Source organism: Myxine glutinosa, chromosome 12 (genome assembly GCF_964187855.1).
Source record: "Myxine glutinosa chromosome 12, kmMyxGlut1.1, whole genome shotgun sequence".
NCBI classification, from domain to species: Eukaryota; Metazoa; Chordata; class Myxini; order Myxiniformes; family Myxinidae; genus Myxine; species Myxine glutinosa.
In genome coordinates this window covers 26892860-26914419 of record NC_136272.1, presented here as the reverse complement: position 1 = coordinate 26914419, position 21560 = coordinate 26892860, and the positions used below count along the sequence as shown (strand labels likewise).

The 21560-nt window shown below is 42.8% G+C and overlaps 1 protein-coding gene across 3 annotated transcripts in view; it reads right to left on the bottom strand.

Annotated features, from left to right (window-relative positions):
* STX5 (syntaxin 5) overlaps nt 1-21560 on the bottom strand; it is a 34474-nt gene that overhangs the window by 4079 nt on the left and 8835 nt on the right. For all 3 annotated transcript variants that reach the window (XM_068132940.2, XM_068132939.2, XM_078766625.1), the window contains exons 6-10: nt 20787-20903; nt 12513-12569; nt 12293-12377; nt 10682-10791; nt 10029-10150 (exon numbers count right to left, since the gene is read on the bottom strand). In XM_068132940.2, the coding sequence (XP_067989041.2) occupies nt 10029-10150; nt 10682-10791; nt 12293-12377; nt 12513-12569; nt 20787-20903 (491 nt within the window). The remainder of the gene's footprint in view (nt 1-10028; nt 10151-10681; nt 10792-12292; nt 12378-12512; nt 12570-20786; nt 20904-21560) is intronic.

The following is a 21560-nucleotide window of genomic DNA, read 5'->3' as shown; positions in this document are numbered from 1 at the left end:
GATGGTGAGCATGTGATGAACGTGTGATGGTGGTTTCAAACTTCTCTCTAATTTATTTGCATTTCTTTCCTTGAATACACAATGTTACCACCATCACATGTAATGAAACTAGCAGTAACTTGCACAATAAAAACTGTTATTTCACCGAAATACATAGGGACTTTATAAACACCCTGCATAGACCATGGGCCGAGCCCCAAAATTCCTACTTTCCGTGATCTGCAAGATAGAAGTACTTAATTTGACCTTTAATGATCCGAGAGCATATTTATAAGTATGTCTATTAATGTTCCCATCTTCAAAACATACGTGTATTTGACAGAAATCCGAAGAAAGGGCCGCAAAAATTACTCTTGCAGCCGACGATCTCAGGGAAGTGATGACGTAAGCTTAGTTCTTAATTGGCCAATCATAGGGCTTTTAACAGGGGCTCCACCAAAACCAGCCAATCACAGTCATCATACAGTGGGTGACGTTGTAACGCAATGTAACAAAGAGCGAGTAAATCTACGCGTAGTACGACGCGACATGGAGTGCTGCATGCATTTGGTGGACCAATCTGCAGACAAACTTATTAGTTTTTCGGATGTTAGCTGGAGAAAATTTCGCGAATGTGTCCATCAGTGGAAGGACTTGAATACCAGAGAAGGTGCCATTGCTACCAAAGCTATCCAAAGATTCCATTTAGAGCTCGTGTTGGCGGAAGAACAACTCGATGTTGTCCCTGCTGGCCCTGACCACTCCGTTGGATATCATCGTGCATGTTATATGCGATTTACTGACAAAACAAAGATCGAGAGAGCCTAGAAAAGACAAGAACGAGAAAATCAAGCTAAAGAGTGTAAGTACTGTTTATTGAGAACGAGAATCCTATTTTGTTTACCTTTTTAAAATTAAATGATTCGGCCCTTTCATCTTCGGTGACTGCATACAGGCCTAAAATGTGATTTTAAATTTATTTAAAAATTTATGCAAATGTTTCAGACTTATGTTTACTTACCGGTATATTATGGTTCATAATGAAACATTGTAATGACTAATGAGTTACATATCTCATACATGTCAATATTACAGTTGAAATTAAAATATTAAATTGTTATTGATGCATTAAATCTAAAAGCCATTTCTCTTCCTTCTAATTTCTTCCAAATACAGCTGCTACTACGAGTGAAATCCAGACCCAGGAAACGGAAGTGAAGAAGTACCGCACAAGTTAAGACTTCTCCGAGATAAAGGACCGAGCCGTCATAGTGAATCATCAAGGGCTTCCCATCTCTTGCCTATTCAATGCGTCATTTGCAGGAAAGAAAAGTACGCCGTCGAACATTTCAGTAGAAAGAGAACAAAAGAAAAACTTATCCAGTGTGAAACTGTAACAGCGGGTAAGCTGCTGAATTGCGCAAAGATGAGCATTTTATTGCATATACGTGGACATGATCTTGTAGCATTAGAAGTTAGGTATCACTTAAGTTGTTACCAAAGCTATACTAGATTCCTTAGTAAGACAGAAAAGGAGGAGAGTGTAGAAACAAAATCATATGAAGCAGGGTACAAATTCTTTTGCACATCAGTTGTAGAAGAAAGAATAATCAAGAAACGTGGTCTTGCGCTTGAAGAAATTACTATCTTCATTTAAGAAATGTGTATCGAAGGTAGAGGGTGTAAATGTTGGGTACAAATCCAACTATCTCAAGAAGAGACTTCAAAAGACCTATCCCTTCCTGAAAATTTTGAGATCATCTCACAGCAATGAGAGTGATTTCGTGTTTGTAGATGATTTGTCAACTGAAGAGTTGGTGGAAGATGTTGCAGAGCCACTTTCCTCTGAAGTAAGCACAGATCAGACAGACACGAACACAGATTCAGATGAAACCACCACCGGTGGGAGTGCAGCCCATAATTATAGAGTTTTCTACCATGCTGCGCAATCCTTGAAGAACATTATCCGTGCAACTAATGATAATCTTCAGCAGATCTGGCCACCCACAGCAGGAGACCTCAACATGGATGCTGCTAACAGTGTTGTGCCTCATGAGTTATTCAACTTCATGGCATGGACAGCTGGAATATCAAATGAAATTCCCCAAGAAAATGTACGCGTCGAGGTTAGCGACGAAAGACGTAAGAAGATTATTTCAACTTGCCAGGATGTATTAAACCTAGCATTTAATGGAAGAAGAGTCATGCCCAAGCATTCCGCATTGGCGATGTCAGTGAGACATATAACTGGATCTGCCCAACTCATCAGTTTATTAAATGGCCTTGGTCATTGCACCTCAAATTCCCAAGTTCTTGAGCATGACACAGCACTGGCTCAACTTCAGATAGAGAGAGGAGAACACTTCATACCTCCACACATCCATAAAAATACCCATGCAACAGTTGTGTGGGATAACAACGATTTCGGGGAGGAGACTCGATCTGGTAAAGGAACCACACACAATACCAATGGTATTATTATACAGAGGCAGCTATCCACCAGTGACTCACACGACGAGTCAAGATCTTTGCAGAGAACACGCAAAAGATCCTTGCAGCCACCCTCAGCAAACATTGAATTTTATCAAGGTGGGCAAAGGAAAGGGCCAAGGCGATTTGCTGAGAATGTCCAGCTGGACTTGGAGAACCATGTGCATATACAAAATACTGCACGAAGAATTGATGAGGCATACTTTTTCACAAAGATTGCACACACAGATGAAAGAATTTTACCTGGATGGACTGGTTTCAACACATTGCTAGAAAGAGATGCCATTCCACCCAAATCAAATATTGGCTACTTACCCGTCATAGATGCTAGTCCAACTGAGCTAAACACTGTGTACACCATCCTTTGCCACAGCCTTGCCATAGTGGATAAGTTGGGTCTCAGTAATATTGTTGTCGTCATGGATCAGGCCATTTATTCAAAGGCCCAAGAATTCCGATGGAAGAATGACGTCTTCATGCAACGAATTGTTTTGCGCATGGGAGAATTTCACGCAGCTATGGCTTTTCTGGCATGTATTGGAAAGCGATACTCAGATGCTGGCTTCCAGGACATTATCATCGAGTCTGAAATTGTCGCCACTGGCTCTGTGGGAGGCGTGACAAGTGGCCATCATTATAATAGAAGTATCAGATCTCACAAACTACTTTGTGAAGCACTGCAGCGACTTCGATGGCATGCATATCTTGCATCCCTATCAGAAGATCAGAGAAATGTTGCTTCTCAGCTTGCGATCGACATGCAGAAGGCATTCCCATCTGAAGACTTTGACGACCACATCAACTCAAAGAAATACCAGGAACTTGCCATTGGGTATGAAAACTTTATCATGGACAACTTGAATAATGACACATTCCACTTTTGGAGCACATATATTCAGATGGTGCAAGAATTGCTTCTTTTCGTCAGGGCAACAAGACAAGCGAATTGGAACCTTCATCTGTCGAGCATCCGTTCTATGCTACCTTGGTTCTTTGCATATGACAATCAATTATGCAAGATATTTAACATCATATTGGCTAGAAATGTGCTGCTTGAGAGAGAGTCACCCTGACATCTATGCAGAGTTTCAAGCTGGGAATTTTGTTGCTCAACGTCAACAGAATCATGGATTTTCCCACATAGCTTGTGACCAAGTCATTGAGCAAACTGCAAATCGAGACTCCAAGACAAAAGGAGGCCTGACGGGATTCACACTGAAGAAGGGTGCAGTACAAAGATGGACATTATTACAACATGAAAGAGCTGCTATTACACGAGAGTGTATGGAAATGGCTAATCGTGGCACCTCATCTAGGTCCCGTGTTGATCTGGACAGAACAAGGATAGAGTGAGATGAGAAGGACATTCAGAACATTATGGATACAGTTCAACATATGATCACCCCATTTGATCCTTCACTCGAAGGTGACAAGTTATTACACATTACATCAGGTCAAGTTGCATCAGAACCGGTTGCTGCAGACCTCCGTGAGGCAAAGGGAAAAGGTGAAGCTCAATTCACAACGTTCTGCCAGAAGAGACTACAATCAAATGACATTGGTTATCATGACATTGTGAAGAAGATGAAGCTGAAGACGTTCAAGGATACCGGCAAGTCAACCATTACAAAGGTAAAGGATAAAGAAATTGTCTTGAAAGCTGATCGGAATCTGTTCGCGAGACTAATTGTTGTTGGCTCCGTGAGAGAGGTTGACATCAAAGAAATGCTGATTCATTCACTGGGGCCAATGCCTGCACCACTCGCAAACCATGATGGCTCGCTTGTCAAAACCAACAAAGTGAAACTCTTGCACTTCCTTGAAAAATCAGTTCATCCATCACCCACTGTTCAAGAGATCCCAATGGGCACAACATGGGTATGGGACTCGATGGCTCTCATCAGAGTTGTCAAATCACAACCAACGTTTGGACAGTTTGCTGATGAAGTATTGAAAGTCCTTGTAAATCGGGCAAGGATGAACAAGTCCAGAGTTGTTCACTTCGTTCCAGACAGATACATGTCTTGCAGCATAAAGAATGCTAAACGAGGAAGACGAGCAGAGGGAGGGACACAGATCACCAAGATATTTTCTGCAGATCAGAAGACTCCAACCCAGTGGTCTAAGTTTCTTTCTGGTGGTGAAAACAAGGAAAATCTCCTTCAATTTTTGTTTGAGAGGTGGTGCAAGAGTGGGAGAGATCTAATTGGTGACATGACAATTATCATTGGGCATGGTGTTGAGCCTGGTGTTGGGCTAGCGGCTAGGGTGCCGGCTTAGGATCCTACGATCCTGGGTTCGAATCCCGGTCGATCGCTGAATTAACGCCAGGGGGGTTGACTCAGCCTGTCATCCTTCCGAGGTCGGTTAATTGAGTACCAGTTCACTGGTAATTCCCTGTTTGTCGTTAAAGGCGGCAAAAAGGGTTGGCGTCAGGAAGGGCATCCGGCCGTAAAACATTGCTTCAAAAAAGGGGACCGAAAAACAACAACAACCACGGTTCCCGAAAAAGGCCAACCCCCGCTTTGTGGGGAAAAATTGCCTCTGAAGGTGGTTTTTTAAAATTTTTATGGTGTTGAGTGTCATGCTATTCGAATGAATGACAGCAAACAGGATGTGGAAGTTGTACCAATCCCAGCTCTGTTCTCGACACAAGAAGAAGCCGATACAAGACTACTACTTCACTGTGCACATGCTGCAGGAAGCAATGATAATGTCATCATCAATAGCCCAGATATGGATGTGTTGGTAATTTGTGTGGCTTTCTGCGATGACATAGATGCACAGATCTACTTCCACACAGGCAGAGGAAGTAATAAACGCACAATTGTTGTCCGACGTATATTTGAGCACTTCGGTAAAGAAGTGTGTTCGGCATTGGTAGGGTTCCATTGCTTTACTGGTTGTGACACTGTGAGTGCTTTGTATGGCAATGGTAAAATCAAATCTGCAAAAATCTTGACATCAAGTAAAGACCACTGCTACACATTTGAAAAGCTAGGGATGACGTTTACAGTCCCACCATATTTGTATGAAGACATTGAAGCATACACCTGTGAACTCTATGGGCAGAAGGGCTGTCAAGATGTTAATGAGGCAAGATACAGAATGTTCAAGACAGTGCACTGTGGAGAGAAAACTTTGCCTCCAAACAGAGATGCTCTGCACAAGCACATATTACGGGCCAACTACCAGGCTGCCATTCACAAGATGTGCCTAATCAGCAAACCAGAAATACCATCACCAAAGAACAATGGTTGGAAGATTGAAAAGGGCTTGCTAACCATAGACTGGATGGGCCTTCCCCCAGCACCACTCAGTGTAATGGAACTTGCCCACTGTTCTTGCAAGAAGACACAGTGTACTCAAGGTAGATGCTCATGCTTTCTCAACGAGCTTCCATGTACAGCTTTGTGTTCATGTGCAGACTGTGCAAACGTGGCATCTGTTCCTGACCTGTCCCAGGATGGGGAAGAAAGCGACGATGATGACGATACTTAATTACATGTACTTATTTTTTTCCGTTTTCTTGACTCCACATATCATTTATTCATCGCTTCTCATCTTTTCCTACAGAATGCACAAATATGATTGCATTGCAATTTTGTATCAGCTGATACCTTGATCTCTTTTCAATAGAGAAGAAAAGCTTGTTGTTTTTGAAAGAATGTATCCCTTTTCTGTTAAACATTTCATCACGTTTGATTGTTATGACCATGGAAAATAAAACCAACAATATCTGAGTTTTTTGTATGATTGATATGTGTGTGTGTGTGGGAGGGGGGTTGTTTGTGTGTGTTAAATTGAGCAAAATGCAACAGTAACAAGTAAATGGTGATCTTAAAAATGAAAGAACAAGATCTGTGTGTGTTGGACTGTGTATATATAGTTATGCATTTTATCAAAAAGAGGGAGGGGACTGAACAGACATAATGCAATATTTGGGTGATTAGTACACAATATCTTTTGTTCATTATAAATACAAGAATATGTATGGTTGGTAGGGTACTAGGATTACTTGTCCATTCAAAAGTTCTATCTCGAGTCTAAATATTTACTTAACTTACTGATTCAATTTATGTGTTTCACCAGAAATGGTTGCTAGGGACATTTTTCCCATAGCAACGACCATCACAATGATTTTTTAATATAAAAAAATTCACAGAATTAAATCTTCTATCATTTGGTGAACTGCACAATTACCAGTTTGCTTGACCTTTTAATTTTAGTTCTCAAGAAAACGATAAAGAAGTATGAATATCGCCGTTGCTTGGGAAAGGAACGTCCTTAACAACGGCATTTAACTTTTCCTTTGTTTTTAACATTTCTACTTTAATGTGCAACTTTCAAACGTGGGAACATGTAATTTATGTTTAATACACACCTATTTAACATACCTAACACACTTGTAAGTACTTCTCAGGTGTAGATCAAGGAACTCAAAAACTAAGCATAATTTTGGGGCTCGGCCCATGGTCTAGTATAACTAGCAGGAACTCAGTGCAGAGTTCGGCCGCCGAAAACCCTCCCATTATTTGGGCGGTGTACAAGCAACAAAGCGCTGCCTCGCATGTTCCCGGAAGTTTATGTTTACTGCTAACAACCCAGTGTTAATTTGAGTCATCTGCACACTTATTGCCAAAAAAAAAGTTATGAATTTGTTTTATGTTCCCAGAGATCAGACGTTGAAGTGAAAATAAAAGACAAATTGCAAAGTGAAAGTGTCAAAGATGGTGAATGAAAGGCACAATCAGGAAACAAACGGGTTGTTTTATACATACTAGCAACGGTACCCACCCTATGGGCAGGGCTTCAATTGGGAGGCCCCAATGAAAAGGCAAAATATCAGAAATTGAATGCTTTTTTTTATTTTAAACGATTCATATAAACATCCATTGAATCATATCACACGAAAATCATCAAAATCGAAACAGCACATGGCGCCCATTTTGAAAAAAAGATTGAATTCTGCAAAACGGAAGCGGCCGCTACACGTCTTTCTCAGTCACACATTTGTGTGTGAAGAGTGTGCACCGAATCTGTAACATGGAAGCGGCTGCTACACCTGTTTCTCAGTCGCTTTGCACACACTGCCATGTTACTTCGGAGCCGCACGTTTATATAGGAAGAGTTCGTCAGGAGTCGATCTACTCTCTGCTGGTACGTAGAATAAACAGTATTTGTAGAATTTCAACAAAAGCCACATCACTGTTCATATTGGTAAATATTATTCCATCGTGTTTGGAAAAACTGGAAAAATTGGAAAAACAATATAGCGTATTTTACTCCCAGGGGGTCCCAGGAATACCCACCCAAAATATCGTTGCGATCGGTTGAGCCGTTTTTGCGGTACCTTCGAACGGACGGACGGACATTTGGTGAATTATAGTAAGATCACAAAACAAACATTGCAAATTAGCGTTCCAAGGGCATTGCCTTTGTTTCCATTGGCATCATTTATGCTTTGTGATGGTGAACAATAGTGATAATCAATAAAAATTTAAAAAACATTTATTTCACTGGTGGATCGAGGGGGATGAGGTAGATGAGGGCCCCTGGTAATTCAGTTTTTACGTATGGCCGACGTTTGTTTTAATGAACTCTAAAATGTCCATTTAAAGTCTTTTTTTTAATAAAGCAACATTTTCTTGGGAGCTATTAACCTTCCAAATTTCACTCTGGATTTGCCCTTGAGTTTATACGATCTCACCATAAACAACGTTGCGGGTTAGTCGGCCTGCAGCAAGTGCAGTTCCTATCTGGAATTCACTGGTTGGCAAAGATGCGCAGATCGAATGGGTCTCCTACTCTACGCAGTGCAACGCACAGCTGTCCATGTGTAACAAGTACAAAAAGTTTTAATTAAAACAAAAGCCGCGTCGATGTTACACAATGCATAGATGCAGCTGTGCCTATAATGTCGATGTTATAGGCACAGGACATTCCTATTGATTCGATTACTTGATGTTATTTTTGTGCAAAGTGAAAATATATCTCGGCAATTTCCCGTGTGTGGCGACGAATTTTTAATATATCTCGGCATTTTCCCGTCTGTTATTTCAGGCGGTGTATGACTGACCATGCCGTGATTGTAAAAAAAATATATCTCGGCAATTTCCCGTATGTGGCGACACGTGAACGAAGCTATGCTCCTCTCTCCACATTATTGTGACGACGTATAAATTAAATATTTCATCGTGACGATTGTCATCAAATGGACGAATTTTTTAATATATCTCTGCATTTTTCCGTCTGTTATTTTGGGTGGTGTATGACTGACCATGCCGCGATTTAAACAAAATATATCTCAATGGACTTGAAGTTACAGGCCTTTGAGAATTCATTTCGTTCTATAAAGGGCAACTTTCATCGGATTTTCTTCCCGTTTTTTTTCAACCGAGTCTAAAACTATGTTAGCGACTGTGAAAAATGAAATGATGTATCGAATTTGATTTGAAATAAAACTGTGCGAGAGAGGAAGACACCACGGGCCTACAAAACAGGCCTCAAAGCTATGCGAGTTAATAAAATGGTGGATATTTGTTTATATGAAGCCTCTCCCAAAATGGGTGGAGCTATGGTTCCCAGAATGGGTGGAGCTTTGAGGTTTTGTCTTCTCTGCAAGAACAAGAAGAAGAACAAGAAGAACAACAACAACAGCAGAGGGCACTCTATTAGCAGCGTACGCGGCTAAAAACACTGGTGGGAAGCAGGACTCCACACCGCCACAACCTTGACCCTGGCTTTAGTTGATAGTCAACGCAAAATGCCGGCCTGACTGGAAACCGACGTTCGCGAAGTTGGAAAGGAAAATCTGTATCAGATAGAGAAATAATAATTCAAGGAATGAGGAGAATATACCCGGCACACTCACCACAGAGCATCCACGTCTCAAGAAGACGTTCAGTGACTTTCTCCCCCAGCAACCCCAGTGAATTAGTTACGGCTTGTTAGCAGTTATCAGGACACCGCTTCTCATTGAGTATCAAGTTATGAATAACACACCGCTTTAATACAGTAACCTTGCAGTCACGACAAAGAGATTGCAGTGTTACAATTATAGTTACTATACATCAGTATTACTACAAAAACGGTTTTCTGTATTAAGGAACCTCGGCTAATAATTAGTTACTCTCGCAGTATTTAGTACACCGCTTCTCATCGAGTCATGAGTAACACACCGCTTGAATCCAGTAACTTTGCAGTGTTACGATTACAGTTACTATACATTACCATTATTATTATTATTAACGTTACATTATTATTATTATTATTATTATTATTATTACGAAAACGATACTACTGCATTTAGAAACCAAGGCAAATTCGTTTGAAGCGGACTGAAGGCGAGGCCTAGGAAGTGAAGCCAGTCGTTGTATGCCTTAATGACATCGTTGTGGGTGGAGTCAGGCCAGGTGTCCAACCAATGGATGGAAAGAGAGGAGCAGCCAGACAAAAAATGGCACTACTTTAATATATGAATTATTGGGATGGTGTGGTGGGTGGAGGGGTGGAGGAGGTGGTGGTGGGGCAGTCCCGTAGAACCGACTGTAGCGTACCTCAAAATCTGTTCCTCTTGCTCCTTCACCATATGAACTAGTTGCTGGAAGATCGAGCCGAGCTCCACGATGGTCGACTCGATATTTTGTACAGCGTCGGCACGGCTCTGGATGTAAGTGTCCTGTAAAAAGAAGGAAACTGATGTTAGTGTTACCTCTCTGGAGGATGCTCTGGATCACTTTGTAGACGACTCTATCCTGTGCCAGCCCATCCCTCATCCCAGTGACAGAGGGCGGCAGCCACATCCTTACAGCAACTAAATTATTTTTAAAACCACTTGAATAGGCTCGTACTCAGCAGGGGTTACAGCAAATACACCTGGGGTTCTCAACATAAACTCCGGGTTGACTGGAGGGCCACAAATGGTTTTAACCACCCTCACATTCCTCCAATGAATGTCTTTTTAAACTGTGTCCAAACATTAAAAAGGTCTTCTCATTTTGTGCACACTCAAGCTGATGACCACTCCAACAGACGAAGTGCCTTGAAATAATGTCTCTTAAATAAATAAATAAATAAATAAACAATTTCTGCCACGGCCAATTTATATAGCAAGAAGATAATGAAATATAATAAATCATTCACAAGCACAGTTGCCCAGGGAGTCTTCTGCCCCCCTCAAAGCCTGCCCTCCCCCCACCAATATACCAACCTGCTCGTCAATAAGTTGCAGCTGTTGCTGATGTGGCTCCATGCTGACAACAACGGTGCCGTCACCTTGAGCTGCTCGCGGCTCGTCATCCTGGAGAAGCAGCGAGACGGCTGCACATGGAATAGAGAAAGCAGTGGATGTTGCACAATGGATATTCCAAACACAACAGGTTGCATAACTGATGGCACTTTTGAGGCCTCTTACTGTAGTCAGATGATATTGTTATCTATGACAATACTCTGTTCTCCCGCAACAACTACCTTGCTGAGAACCAACCCCAGCCTGTGCTTTTTGTCAAGACAGGTTTTTGCAATTTGCCCAGAATATGGACAAACAATGGCCTACTCTTTTCAAAAGGGACCGTGGGATCTTTAACATCCACCAGCGAATGCTCACAGATCCGAGACCCGGGTTAACATCATTCTGACATATGGTATACTCAACGATGCAACACCTTGCCTGTGAAGCACCAGGATAGCAGTTCACTGATGGGCAGCGTATCAAACAAACATTCAACTGTTAAAAAGCAACTACAAAGACAAAGCCTGAAAGTTTCATCATCCTGGCTCAAATCCTCTTGGAGGAGTAGTTGAAGGATACAACATACATGCGTACATACATACAACATACTGTTGAGGTTGCGGTTCTGACTCCTAGGGGATAAAGAATGCATCTATAGTATAACGATAGTTGTTTCAAAGTCTACGACTCTCGATGGCGGGGCGCTGGTGTGTGCTCTACGGGATGTGTCAGTGTGGACAAGGAAGCTGCCGTTACATCTCAGTGCACTAGGGGGTGGGTTGGTCGTTAGTGTGGACCTCATGGACGCCGGTGTTTGGTACCACCCATCAGCATCAACAAATAAAGAACACAGTTCAAGGGTGCCATTTACTGTATTCGTGGGGGACACCCCATGCCCGCCAGTGGCCGAGGGCTTGTAGCCTGTGCAACCACCAAAAAGGGATGCAAAGGCTCCCCAGAGTTGTCACACTAGATTGGGAGGGGGGGGGGGGGGGGGGTCCGTCTTCCCCCAATTGTCTCGACCTCAATCTTTGTTGGACGAATGCAGGTCCCAAGTACAGCGCTAAATTGACTGTACATCCGATATTCCGTGAGTTGTGAGTGCCACGTAGTGCATAGTGGTAATGGGGAATGTTTTGTTCAATTATATTGGTGATGTACATATTTGTGAGTGCAAATAAAACTGCTTGGTCCCTAAAAGCGTGGTGCATTCTGTTGGCCAAAGCGGCGACGTACAGTGATGCGGAGGTTTATAAGGTAATTAATAGATCAGAAGTTATCAGGAGATGAGGTAAGCTCGGCCTCATCACCAGCAGTCACATATTGACTCGGTGGGAGACCCGTTTGAACCTGCTGCTCCACCGGGTAGTAGTGCGGCACATAGGCCCGAACGCTTTGCTCAAGAGATGTGGGGTCGACTGGGGCTTCCAGTCACATTAACCTGACTCAGATTCAAACCGGAGTTATTCAGACCGACCGTGCCTGCAACAAAACTTTCCTTCCATTATAGAGATTTATATAGTCTGTCTACTCCAGCAAGTGCTCTGTACTGTGGGAATTATTACAAAAAGCAAGGAAAGGGAAGCCTACCATGGCCATTCATAATGGGGGGTGGAAGGCTGGATACGGTGCTCTGCGTAAAGTGCTCACGCCTGCTCCTTTGCTCCTTCAGGTTCTGTAAGAACGATATAAAAGAGGGCGCGGTGATACATAAAGCACAATCTGTTCTTGTGACGTTTCTGCGGACAAGTGGAGTCGATACATCGAGGAAGGGACGTGGACAAGTGACGGGCATATGCTCAACACCCACCTCGGTCCTGACTTCAAGCACGTTCTTGAAAGTGTTCGACATGGATGCCAGTCGAGACTGAGGCAGGGCAAGGTAAAGACTACGATTAAAAAGGCAGGCCATGCAGATTTGTAACATCGCATTCTCTCTGATGAAACTGTAGAATAATTACCAAGTACCCAAATCCCAAACAGGCACTATCCGTCTGCTGCTGCAATGCAAAAACAAATTCTTTGCATTTGCAAAAATTTGCATTTTGCAATTTGCATTTGCAAAAAAATTCAATGCAAAAACAAAAACAAATCTTCAGCACAAATTTGATACGATTTATACTAGAAACCCTTTTCCTTTGGATACTTTGCTCTGATATTTACATGGCATATTCAAAAAGTCATGCGAACAAAATACTTACAGTCCAAGACATACCAAAATAAGCAGGAGACATGTGTGTATGAATATCAGACTGAAATCACCAAAACATGAAGAAGTAACTGGGTAGGGGTTGCAAATCCTATCATAGAGTATGTTCAGTGAAAGTCGAACAACAAACATTTATTCAGAATGAAAAACAAAGATGTAGAGATGCTTCGTGTGGTGCTACTTACTACTTGTGCAGGTGTTGTAATTTGGAAATGGAGCTAAAGTTTTTTGTCATTATGCAATAATCCCTACCTAGTTCCTTTATATTTTGGCGAGTGAATCCAACATTAAGTAGAAAATAGAATTCGACACGAATATGTCAATGGCTGTGTCTCCGCCCACGTTGGATGTCAACCCACTGTTACGTTTGCTCTAACTTAAAGGTCACATGAAAAATTAAAGCTCCCTTGAGGGTGCAAGAGGGAGGAGAGAGAGAGAGAGAGAGAAAGAAAGAAAGCAAGAAAGTAGAAGAACAGATGCTTCTAACCCAAGTTATATTTTAAAAAAAAACACCTTTTAGAGGCCATTTTTCCCCGCAAAGCGGGGGTTGGCCTTTTTCGGGGACCGTGGTTGTTGTTGTTTTTGGGTCCCCTTTTTGAAGGAATGTTTTACGGCCGGATGCCCTTCCTGCCGCCAACCCTGTTTGTCGCCTTTTTACGACACACAGGGAATTACCAGTGAACTGGTACTCAATTCGCCGACCTCGGAAGGATGACAGGCTGAGTCAACCCCCCTGGCGTTAATTCAGCGATCGACCGGGATTCGAACCCAGGATCCTTGGATCCTAAGCTGGCACCCTAGCCGCTAGCCCAACACCAGGCTGTAAATTCTGTTATAGTCTGCAAGTTATAGTCTGTAAATAACTTTCAAAGGGCATGTGACCTTTGACCTGTTCAATCTGAAATTCAACCATTTAATCTTTGTATTGAATGAATGAATGAATGAATGATCGTTTTAAGGCCATTTTCCCTGCTAGAGCGGGGGTTAGCCTTGCAGGCCCCATGACAATCATGGTTCCCTGTTTGAGGCAATGTTTTTATGGCCGGATGCCCTTCCTGACGCCAACCATCGACATAAATGCATCGCAGAGCCTCTTACGATGCGCAGGGATACGGTGTACCATTCTAAACCGGGGTACACACCGTGATCATTCATCCCAGCAAGCTGGTACTCAATTTGCCGACCTCGGAAGGATGACAGGATGAGTCAACCCCCCTGGCGTTAATTCAGCGATCGACCGGGATTCGAACCCAGGATCCTAGGATCGCAAGCCGGCACCCTAACCGCGAAGCCAACACCAGGCATACCAGGTAATATTTGTATTACAGCCCATAAATGTATCAAGTATGGTTGAAATATCTTGAGTTGTTCATAAGTTATTGCAGCAACAGATTTTCAATTAAAAGGGTGCTTGACCTTAGGCCTTTCACCTTTTTAACCCAAAATCGAATCAATTCATCTTTGTATTGTCCATAGTTATGCCAAGTTCAGTCAAAATCCCTTCAGCGGCAATAACAGTCATATCTGTTTATTACTAAATTAACAAGCTTCATAAATACACTGTAGCAAATTGTTGCTGCTTTACTGCAAGTGTTAAAACCATCAAGACGAGTCAAAGTAATATTGAGCTAGATCAGAAAGAAAAGATGAAGAAGAAGGTAATATTGAGTTACTTGGAGACAAAAGATAAAAAGGATGAAAACAAGTACAGATACATTCAACGTCAACGTCATATCATAGGGTTAGTGTGCTTCTTTGGTTAAATTTAATATTCCTGACTACAAACCTCCTAGTTGTTCATGAGCAGGGCAGAGACAATGTGTCCGCGTGGCAGGCGACACTTGTTGCTAACAGGTCGTGCAGCAATTGCTGGGGTGAGACTCAATCTGTGCCTTGCTTCCTAGTCAAATTAGGGGGTTCAATCTATTTATTAGCAGCTTAGTTTGGTCACAAATAAACGATCAGCAGTATGTTGTCCTGATGAGCCCATAATAAGGGCGAAATCTAGCTCGACATCTCTGCCTTTGTCTATTTGTGACCATAGAGCTTTAATCTCAGTCTGCAAAGACTTGAGTACCACACGGATGCCTCCTAGTTTGGAGGTGATGTGTTGGTATAATTTATGCACATGACGTCAGTGTCATGTCATATGGCTAGTGGTGTGCTTCTTTGGTTAAATTAAATATGTATAGGTGTGTGTGTGTGTGTGTGTGTGTGTGTGTGTGTGTGTGTGTGTGTGTGTGTGTGTGTGTGTGTGTGTGTGTGTGTGTGTGTGTGTGTGTGTATATACATATATATATACATATATATATATATATATATATATATATATATATATACAGTCACGTGAAAAAGTAAGTACACCCCATGTAAAGTTTTGACTTTTTCAACATATTTCAACATACAGCTATTTGATCTTCATTTGAACAATATTGACAGATAAAGGTGATATAATATAACAAATATCATGAAACATTTACATTTTGTAGTCCATTGTATAATTTAAATAAACATAAATGCAAATTTCGCATGTGGAAAAAGTAAGTAGACCCTTGGCTCTAATAGGTGGTATTGCCCCCTTTGGCAGAAATAACCTCAAGTAGGCGTTTCTTATATCTGTCTACCAGTCTCTGACATTGACTGGGAGAAATTTTTGCCCACTCCTCCATGCAGAATTCTTTCAGCTGTGCGATGTTTGAGGGGTTTCTTGCATGCACAGCTCGTTTCAAATCCCCCCACAACATCTCGATGGGATTTAGATCCGGGCTTTGACTTGGCCATTCCAGAACCCTCCATTTCTTTCTTTTCAGCCATTCCTTGGTGGATTTACTGGTATGTTTAGAGTCATTGTCATGTTGCAAGGTCCACCTTCGGTTGAGCTTCAACTTTCCAACAGATTGCCTCACATTATCCTCAAGCACCCTCTGGTACAACAAAGAATTCATAGTGGATTCGATGATGGTGAGATGCCCAGGCCCTGATGCAGCAAAGCTGCACCAAACCATAATATTTCCACCACCATGCTTTACAGTTGGTATCAGGTTCTTGTGGTCAAATGCTGTCTTTGGTTTTCGCCAAACATGTCTTCTGGTACTGGGGCCAAATAGCTCTACCTTTGACTCATCTGTCCAGAGCACATTGATCCAGAAGTGCTGGTCTTTGCCTCGGTGTTCATTGGCAAACTTTAGTCTTTCCCTGATGTTCTTTCTGGACAGCAAAGGTTTCCTCCTGGCACACCTCCCATGTAGATCAAATTTGTGCAGCCTCTTTCTAATGGTAGACTCGTGCACTTTGACATCAACAGTGGCAAGAGCTACCTGTAGGTCCCGTGATGATATATTGGGGTTCTTGGAGACTTATTTCAGCATCTTGCGGTCTGCTCTCAGGCTGAACTTGTCGGGGTGGCCTGGCCTGAACAAGTTGGCAGTTATTTGGAATCTTCTCCACTTGTAGATGATCTTCCGGACAGTCGAATGATTGATTTAAAATTGTTTGGAGATCTTTTTAAATCCCTTCCCAGACTCGTAGGCATCTATAACCTTCTTTTTGAAGGCCTCAGAGAGCTCTTTTGATCTAGGCATGGTGACGCCGCACACTTCAACAACAAAGAACAAACCAAACTAAATGTCTGAGGTTTAGAAAAGACAGGTTCGTCCAAGATCCTCTCTAACGATGTTCTAATCATTTGCACCTGAGCTGGTGCACCTGATTCTAATTTTAGGTATTTGAAGTAGTGATAAATGTAGGGATGTACTTACTTTTTCCACATGCGAAATTTGCATTTATGTTTATTTAAATTATACAATGGACTACAAAATGTATGTATGTATATATATATTGTTACAGACGCGGCTTTTAGATGTTATATTGACCGAGCGGTGGTGTATTTAACCGCGTCCGAACAGTTACTCCCCGATTAAAACCTGATTCCACCCGACGTTGACCAGATCGCCCCACAGATATTCAATCGGGAAATCTCTAAAGCGACCGAAAGAGAATGAAAAAGAAGAAGAAGAAGAATACGGAGGAAGAACAGATTTTATTATACACACACAAGCAATGGATGGAAGAAGCAGTAACACAGCGAATCATTAACTTACACTATTCATTTTTACTTAGCCCCAAGACAACGAGCAGGACAGGACATTCACACTTACACAGGGGATATTGCAGGCAGGTAGGGCTTGAGATGGATTGCTTGAGAGGGAGGCAAAGTCGGGAGGCCGCAGCTCACAATTCCTCGCGGTTTTGGCGGGAAACCCTCCGTCGTGTATCCGCTGCGGTAGACGTCACGCGCTGGTTCGGCACACCTGCTCCTCTTCTTGGGGTGGAGCCGTCTCCCTCCTTTCAGCGCGTCTCTCCAAAGCTGGTTTCCTTGCCGAGTACCTCTCCTCTTTGGCTTGGAGCGTTTCGCATCTCACCGCTCCTTTTGGTGCAGCCTCTTTGCTCATCTCCCAGGGTCATCTCTCAAGGCCTCTCCCAAGTCATCTCGTAAAGCAGTCCCTTACAGTCGCTTTTATCACCTCGGGCGAAATCAAGCCGCCGGCTCCGAGGGCACGCCTACCGGGTCGCTCACCGCAGTGTTGATTGGCTGTTAGGGCTGGTTCACTCCTTCCCTCTTATGACGAGGTGGAGACACGCCTTTCTTCCCCAACCCTACCTCGTGGCCAATGGTGGTTTGAAGAAAACCGCCCAAAATGCGGAAGGCAATTGGAAGGGAGGTTTTGGGGAAATTGGAAGGGCCTACGCTTATTTTGTTTGATACAATGCAAAGTCAATCTAGTGGGAAACACATATTTAGCCTACATGGAATAAGGAAATACACTATTTAAAAGATATATTGTGACCTGCGTGTAAGTTTCATGGAATTAACTAGGACGGCTGCGACCATTATTTACATTACGAGGATGTTACCATACTTTTGTAACGTTCACATTGTAACGTTTCCACATTCGTTACAATATATATATATATATATATATATATATATATATATATATATATATATATATATATATATATATATATATATATATATATATATATATATATATATATACAGTGAAACCTTGACTTACGAGTGCACCAACTTACGAGTTTTCCGAGATACGAGCCGTCGCTTGGGCAGTTTATTGCTTTGAGATGCGAGCCGAGATCTGAGTTACGAGCTTACGCCACCCGCCACCAAGTGGGTTCCGGTCACGTGGTTATCTTGCCGTGCAAGCATCTCTGCCGTATATCGCTGCTGCTTTGTTTTCGCATTTTGGTTATTTTGGAGCTTACGCCACCCGCCACCAGGTGGGTTCCGGTCACGTGGTTATCTTGCCGTGCAAGCATCTCTGCCGTATATCGCTGCTGCTTTGTTTTCGCATTTTGGTTATTTTGGAGCTTACGCCACCCGCCACCAGGTGGGTTCCGGTCACGTGGTTATCTTTCCGTGCAAGCATCTCTGCCGTATATCGCTGCTGCTTTGTTTTCGCATTTTGGTTATTTTGGAGCTTACGCCACCCGCCACCAGGTGGGTTCCGGTCACGTGGTTATCTTCCCGTGCAAGCATCTCTGCCGTATATCGCTGCTGCTTTGTTTTCGCATTTTGGTTATTTTGGAGCTTACGCCACCCGCCACCAGGTGGGTTCCGGTCACGTGGTTATCTTGCCGTGCAAGCATCTCTGCCGTATATCGCTGCTGCTTTGTTTTCGCATTTTGGTTATGTTGGAGCTTACGCCACCCGCCACCAGGTGGGTTCAGGTCACGTGGTTATCTTGCCGTGCAAGCATCTCTGCCGTATATAGCTGCTGCTTTGTTTTCGCATTTTGGTTATTTTGGAAAATTTCTTAGTTTTAACCATGTGTCCTAAGAAATTGAGTGCCAAGGGCAGTACTGAGAAGAAGAAGAGGATGATGTGCTTGGATATAAAACACGCAATCGTCGAAAAACATGAGCGAGGTGTGCGTGTTGTCGACTTGGTGAGGCAGTACAATCGTAGTACTTCTACGATATGTACGATTTTGAAGCAGAAGGAGTCGATAAACTCCTTGACAGGCAAGATAAACTCCTTGATTCACCCATGACAGGTTATAGCTGGGTCGGGATTCAAACCCAGGCTGGACAGTTCAGAGTCGAGTGTGCGTACCTCCAGTCCAGGCCATCCTGCCAACTTGTATGCTGCATACAGGTGAAATATAAAGCGCGAGATATTTTTATATATACTGTATATTTAAAAAAAAATTGGTGTGGTTTTTGGGGGGCTGGAACGGATTAATAGCATTTCAATGCATTTTAATGGGGAAATTTAATTTGAGAAACGAGCAAATTGAGTTACGAGCTCGGTCACAGAACGAATTAAACTCGTAAGTCAAGGTTTCACTGTATATATATATATATATATATATATATATATATATATATATATATATATATATATAGTTTTACGGGTTTTCTGTTTTTGGGTGTCACCTCTGGAGAACCCCGAGAGAATGGCGTGTCCACTAGATCCCGGACGCCCTTTGCAACTATTAACTCTAGCCGGATCCTCCTGCGCAAAGTCGGTTGACTGTGCCAGTGAGCTAAGCTCAGTGAGGCTAAAGCAGGCCTCTGCGAATGGCCAAATAATCCTGCAAGCTACTTCGAGCAGACAGCACTTGCTTATCTTCTCCACACTAATAGCAGGACTAACTATTACAATTTAATATTCTCCAAGATTGGTCAATACGGCCGAACAAGCTGGTCTTTCCTGCGCGTGGCAATTGAAAGGCGGGAGGATGCTTGTTATATTTAAAAGATTATTTAAACAGAAATATGGGAGGGAAAACGAGATGCCAATAACAAATAAATTGAACAGACCTGGCACTCAAAAGACAATCAAATAAGGAAGCACACATCCAAAAATACACAAGGAAATTAAAACCCCTCGCTGGCATCAATACTTGATTCACATGAACAATGGGGCGGCGAGGACTTCGGTAACTAAACGATAATTAATTGGTGTCTACACGCCAATCAAACACTGCACGGATGGGCCAGTTCAGTCGGCTGGCATCCCTCACACCAAGGATCAGAGTCCAGGCAGAGTCCAATGCTCGCAAGCCAGAAAAGAGAGAAGATCTGTCTCACATATGTGCGAATGCAGCTTTTATGACCTTCAGGACCACCTTCCAGCATGTGGATGGTCCTACAATTGGACGTCCCACTGTGTGGGGTGGCCAGCCCGCAAAAGCATCCTGCCTCCACATTACAGGGCTCTCGGCAGCTCACCATACCAACAGGTGCGCGGTTCTCAATGAGGCAGCCTGCGGGGGATTCCCAAAGCAACACATGCAGAGATTTTGCATGCCCGTTTTCATTTACCTCAAGTCCTCCACCTGTCCTCGCCTGTCGACAGGAGGTTTTTTTTACACGACATGTCATTACCCTATACTGCTCTATGATGGACGGTCACTGCCTCAGTACCCATTTTCCATACAAACGAACTCTGATGTGTCTCTAATGCAGGTATAAATCTAACCCATTTGAGCCCACGTTCCACACTATTTTATCACATTCTAGCTATGGCTCCCTACCTGCTCCCCCTTCCACATAATACTTTTACACATGTTGCCAGGAGACAGCAATTTTGTTTTGGTACCTCCCTATTCCCTACACAGAGCGAGTGCTGCCGCAATCTCTGATATTGCAATACATATAAAATATATGTGTGTCTTGGAATATTGTGAGCATCTTGTTCCACTAACTTTCTGAATGTGCCTCATAATTCCTTTAACCAATATCCTGCCACCCCAGTATCATCCCTGGTTCAGTTGAAGCAATGTACCACAACACTGATGCTCAGATGCAAACCCAGTAACGAACAATTTAAAACACAACACTGGCAATCACCTGCAAGGATATGACCACCGTGCTGGAGTGCGTCTGCATGTGCCGACTGCTTTGAGTACCGCGGCCGCGTACGAACTCCTGCAGCTGTGCAATCTGCTTGTGGAGGCTGTTTATGTCCTGAAAGGGTTGAAGCAGGGAGTGGAGTTTTAAAGAACCATATTCCAATAGTTATTAAACAGCAATCAAGGACCAATATTGTTTGGTTTGCAAGAAAAAATATCAAAAAACAGAGAATCAAAATTTAAGGATAAAGCTACTCATTCCATTGAAATAAATATCCTATTGTCCCTTTATGGCACATGGTAGAGGGAATGAGAAGGCAGCAGGGGTGGAAAGCTAAATTAAGAAAATTAAATGTAAAAAAAAAAACACAAGGAGTTTGAAACTAAAACCCTTCTATGAGTGTGAGATGAGGGGAGGAGTATGGAGAGACGTATGGAGAGGGTTAGGTTCGGGGTTATAAGAGCAAGAGAAGTGGAAGGAAGGGGGCATGCATTTGGCATACATAAGAGGCTGGGGCTGTGGGTTCTGTGTTAAATTGGGATAAACAAACAAACTTATGCTTTGGGACTCGAGAGATTGTTATTAAATGTGGTGAAAATCCATCAGTGTGTCAAATCAACACAAACAGTTAAATATAGTGAGTATTGGATGAAATCAACGGAACCGTAACCAAGGAATGCTAACAATCGTGGAAAGAAGGGGAGGCCGACGCATTGGTCATTAACCTTTCCCTCACGAAGGGTTAACATCCAAAACATCAGCTTCTCCTTG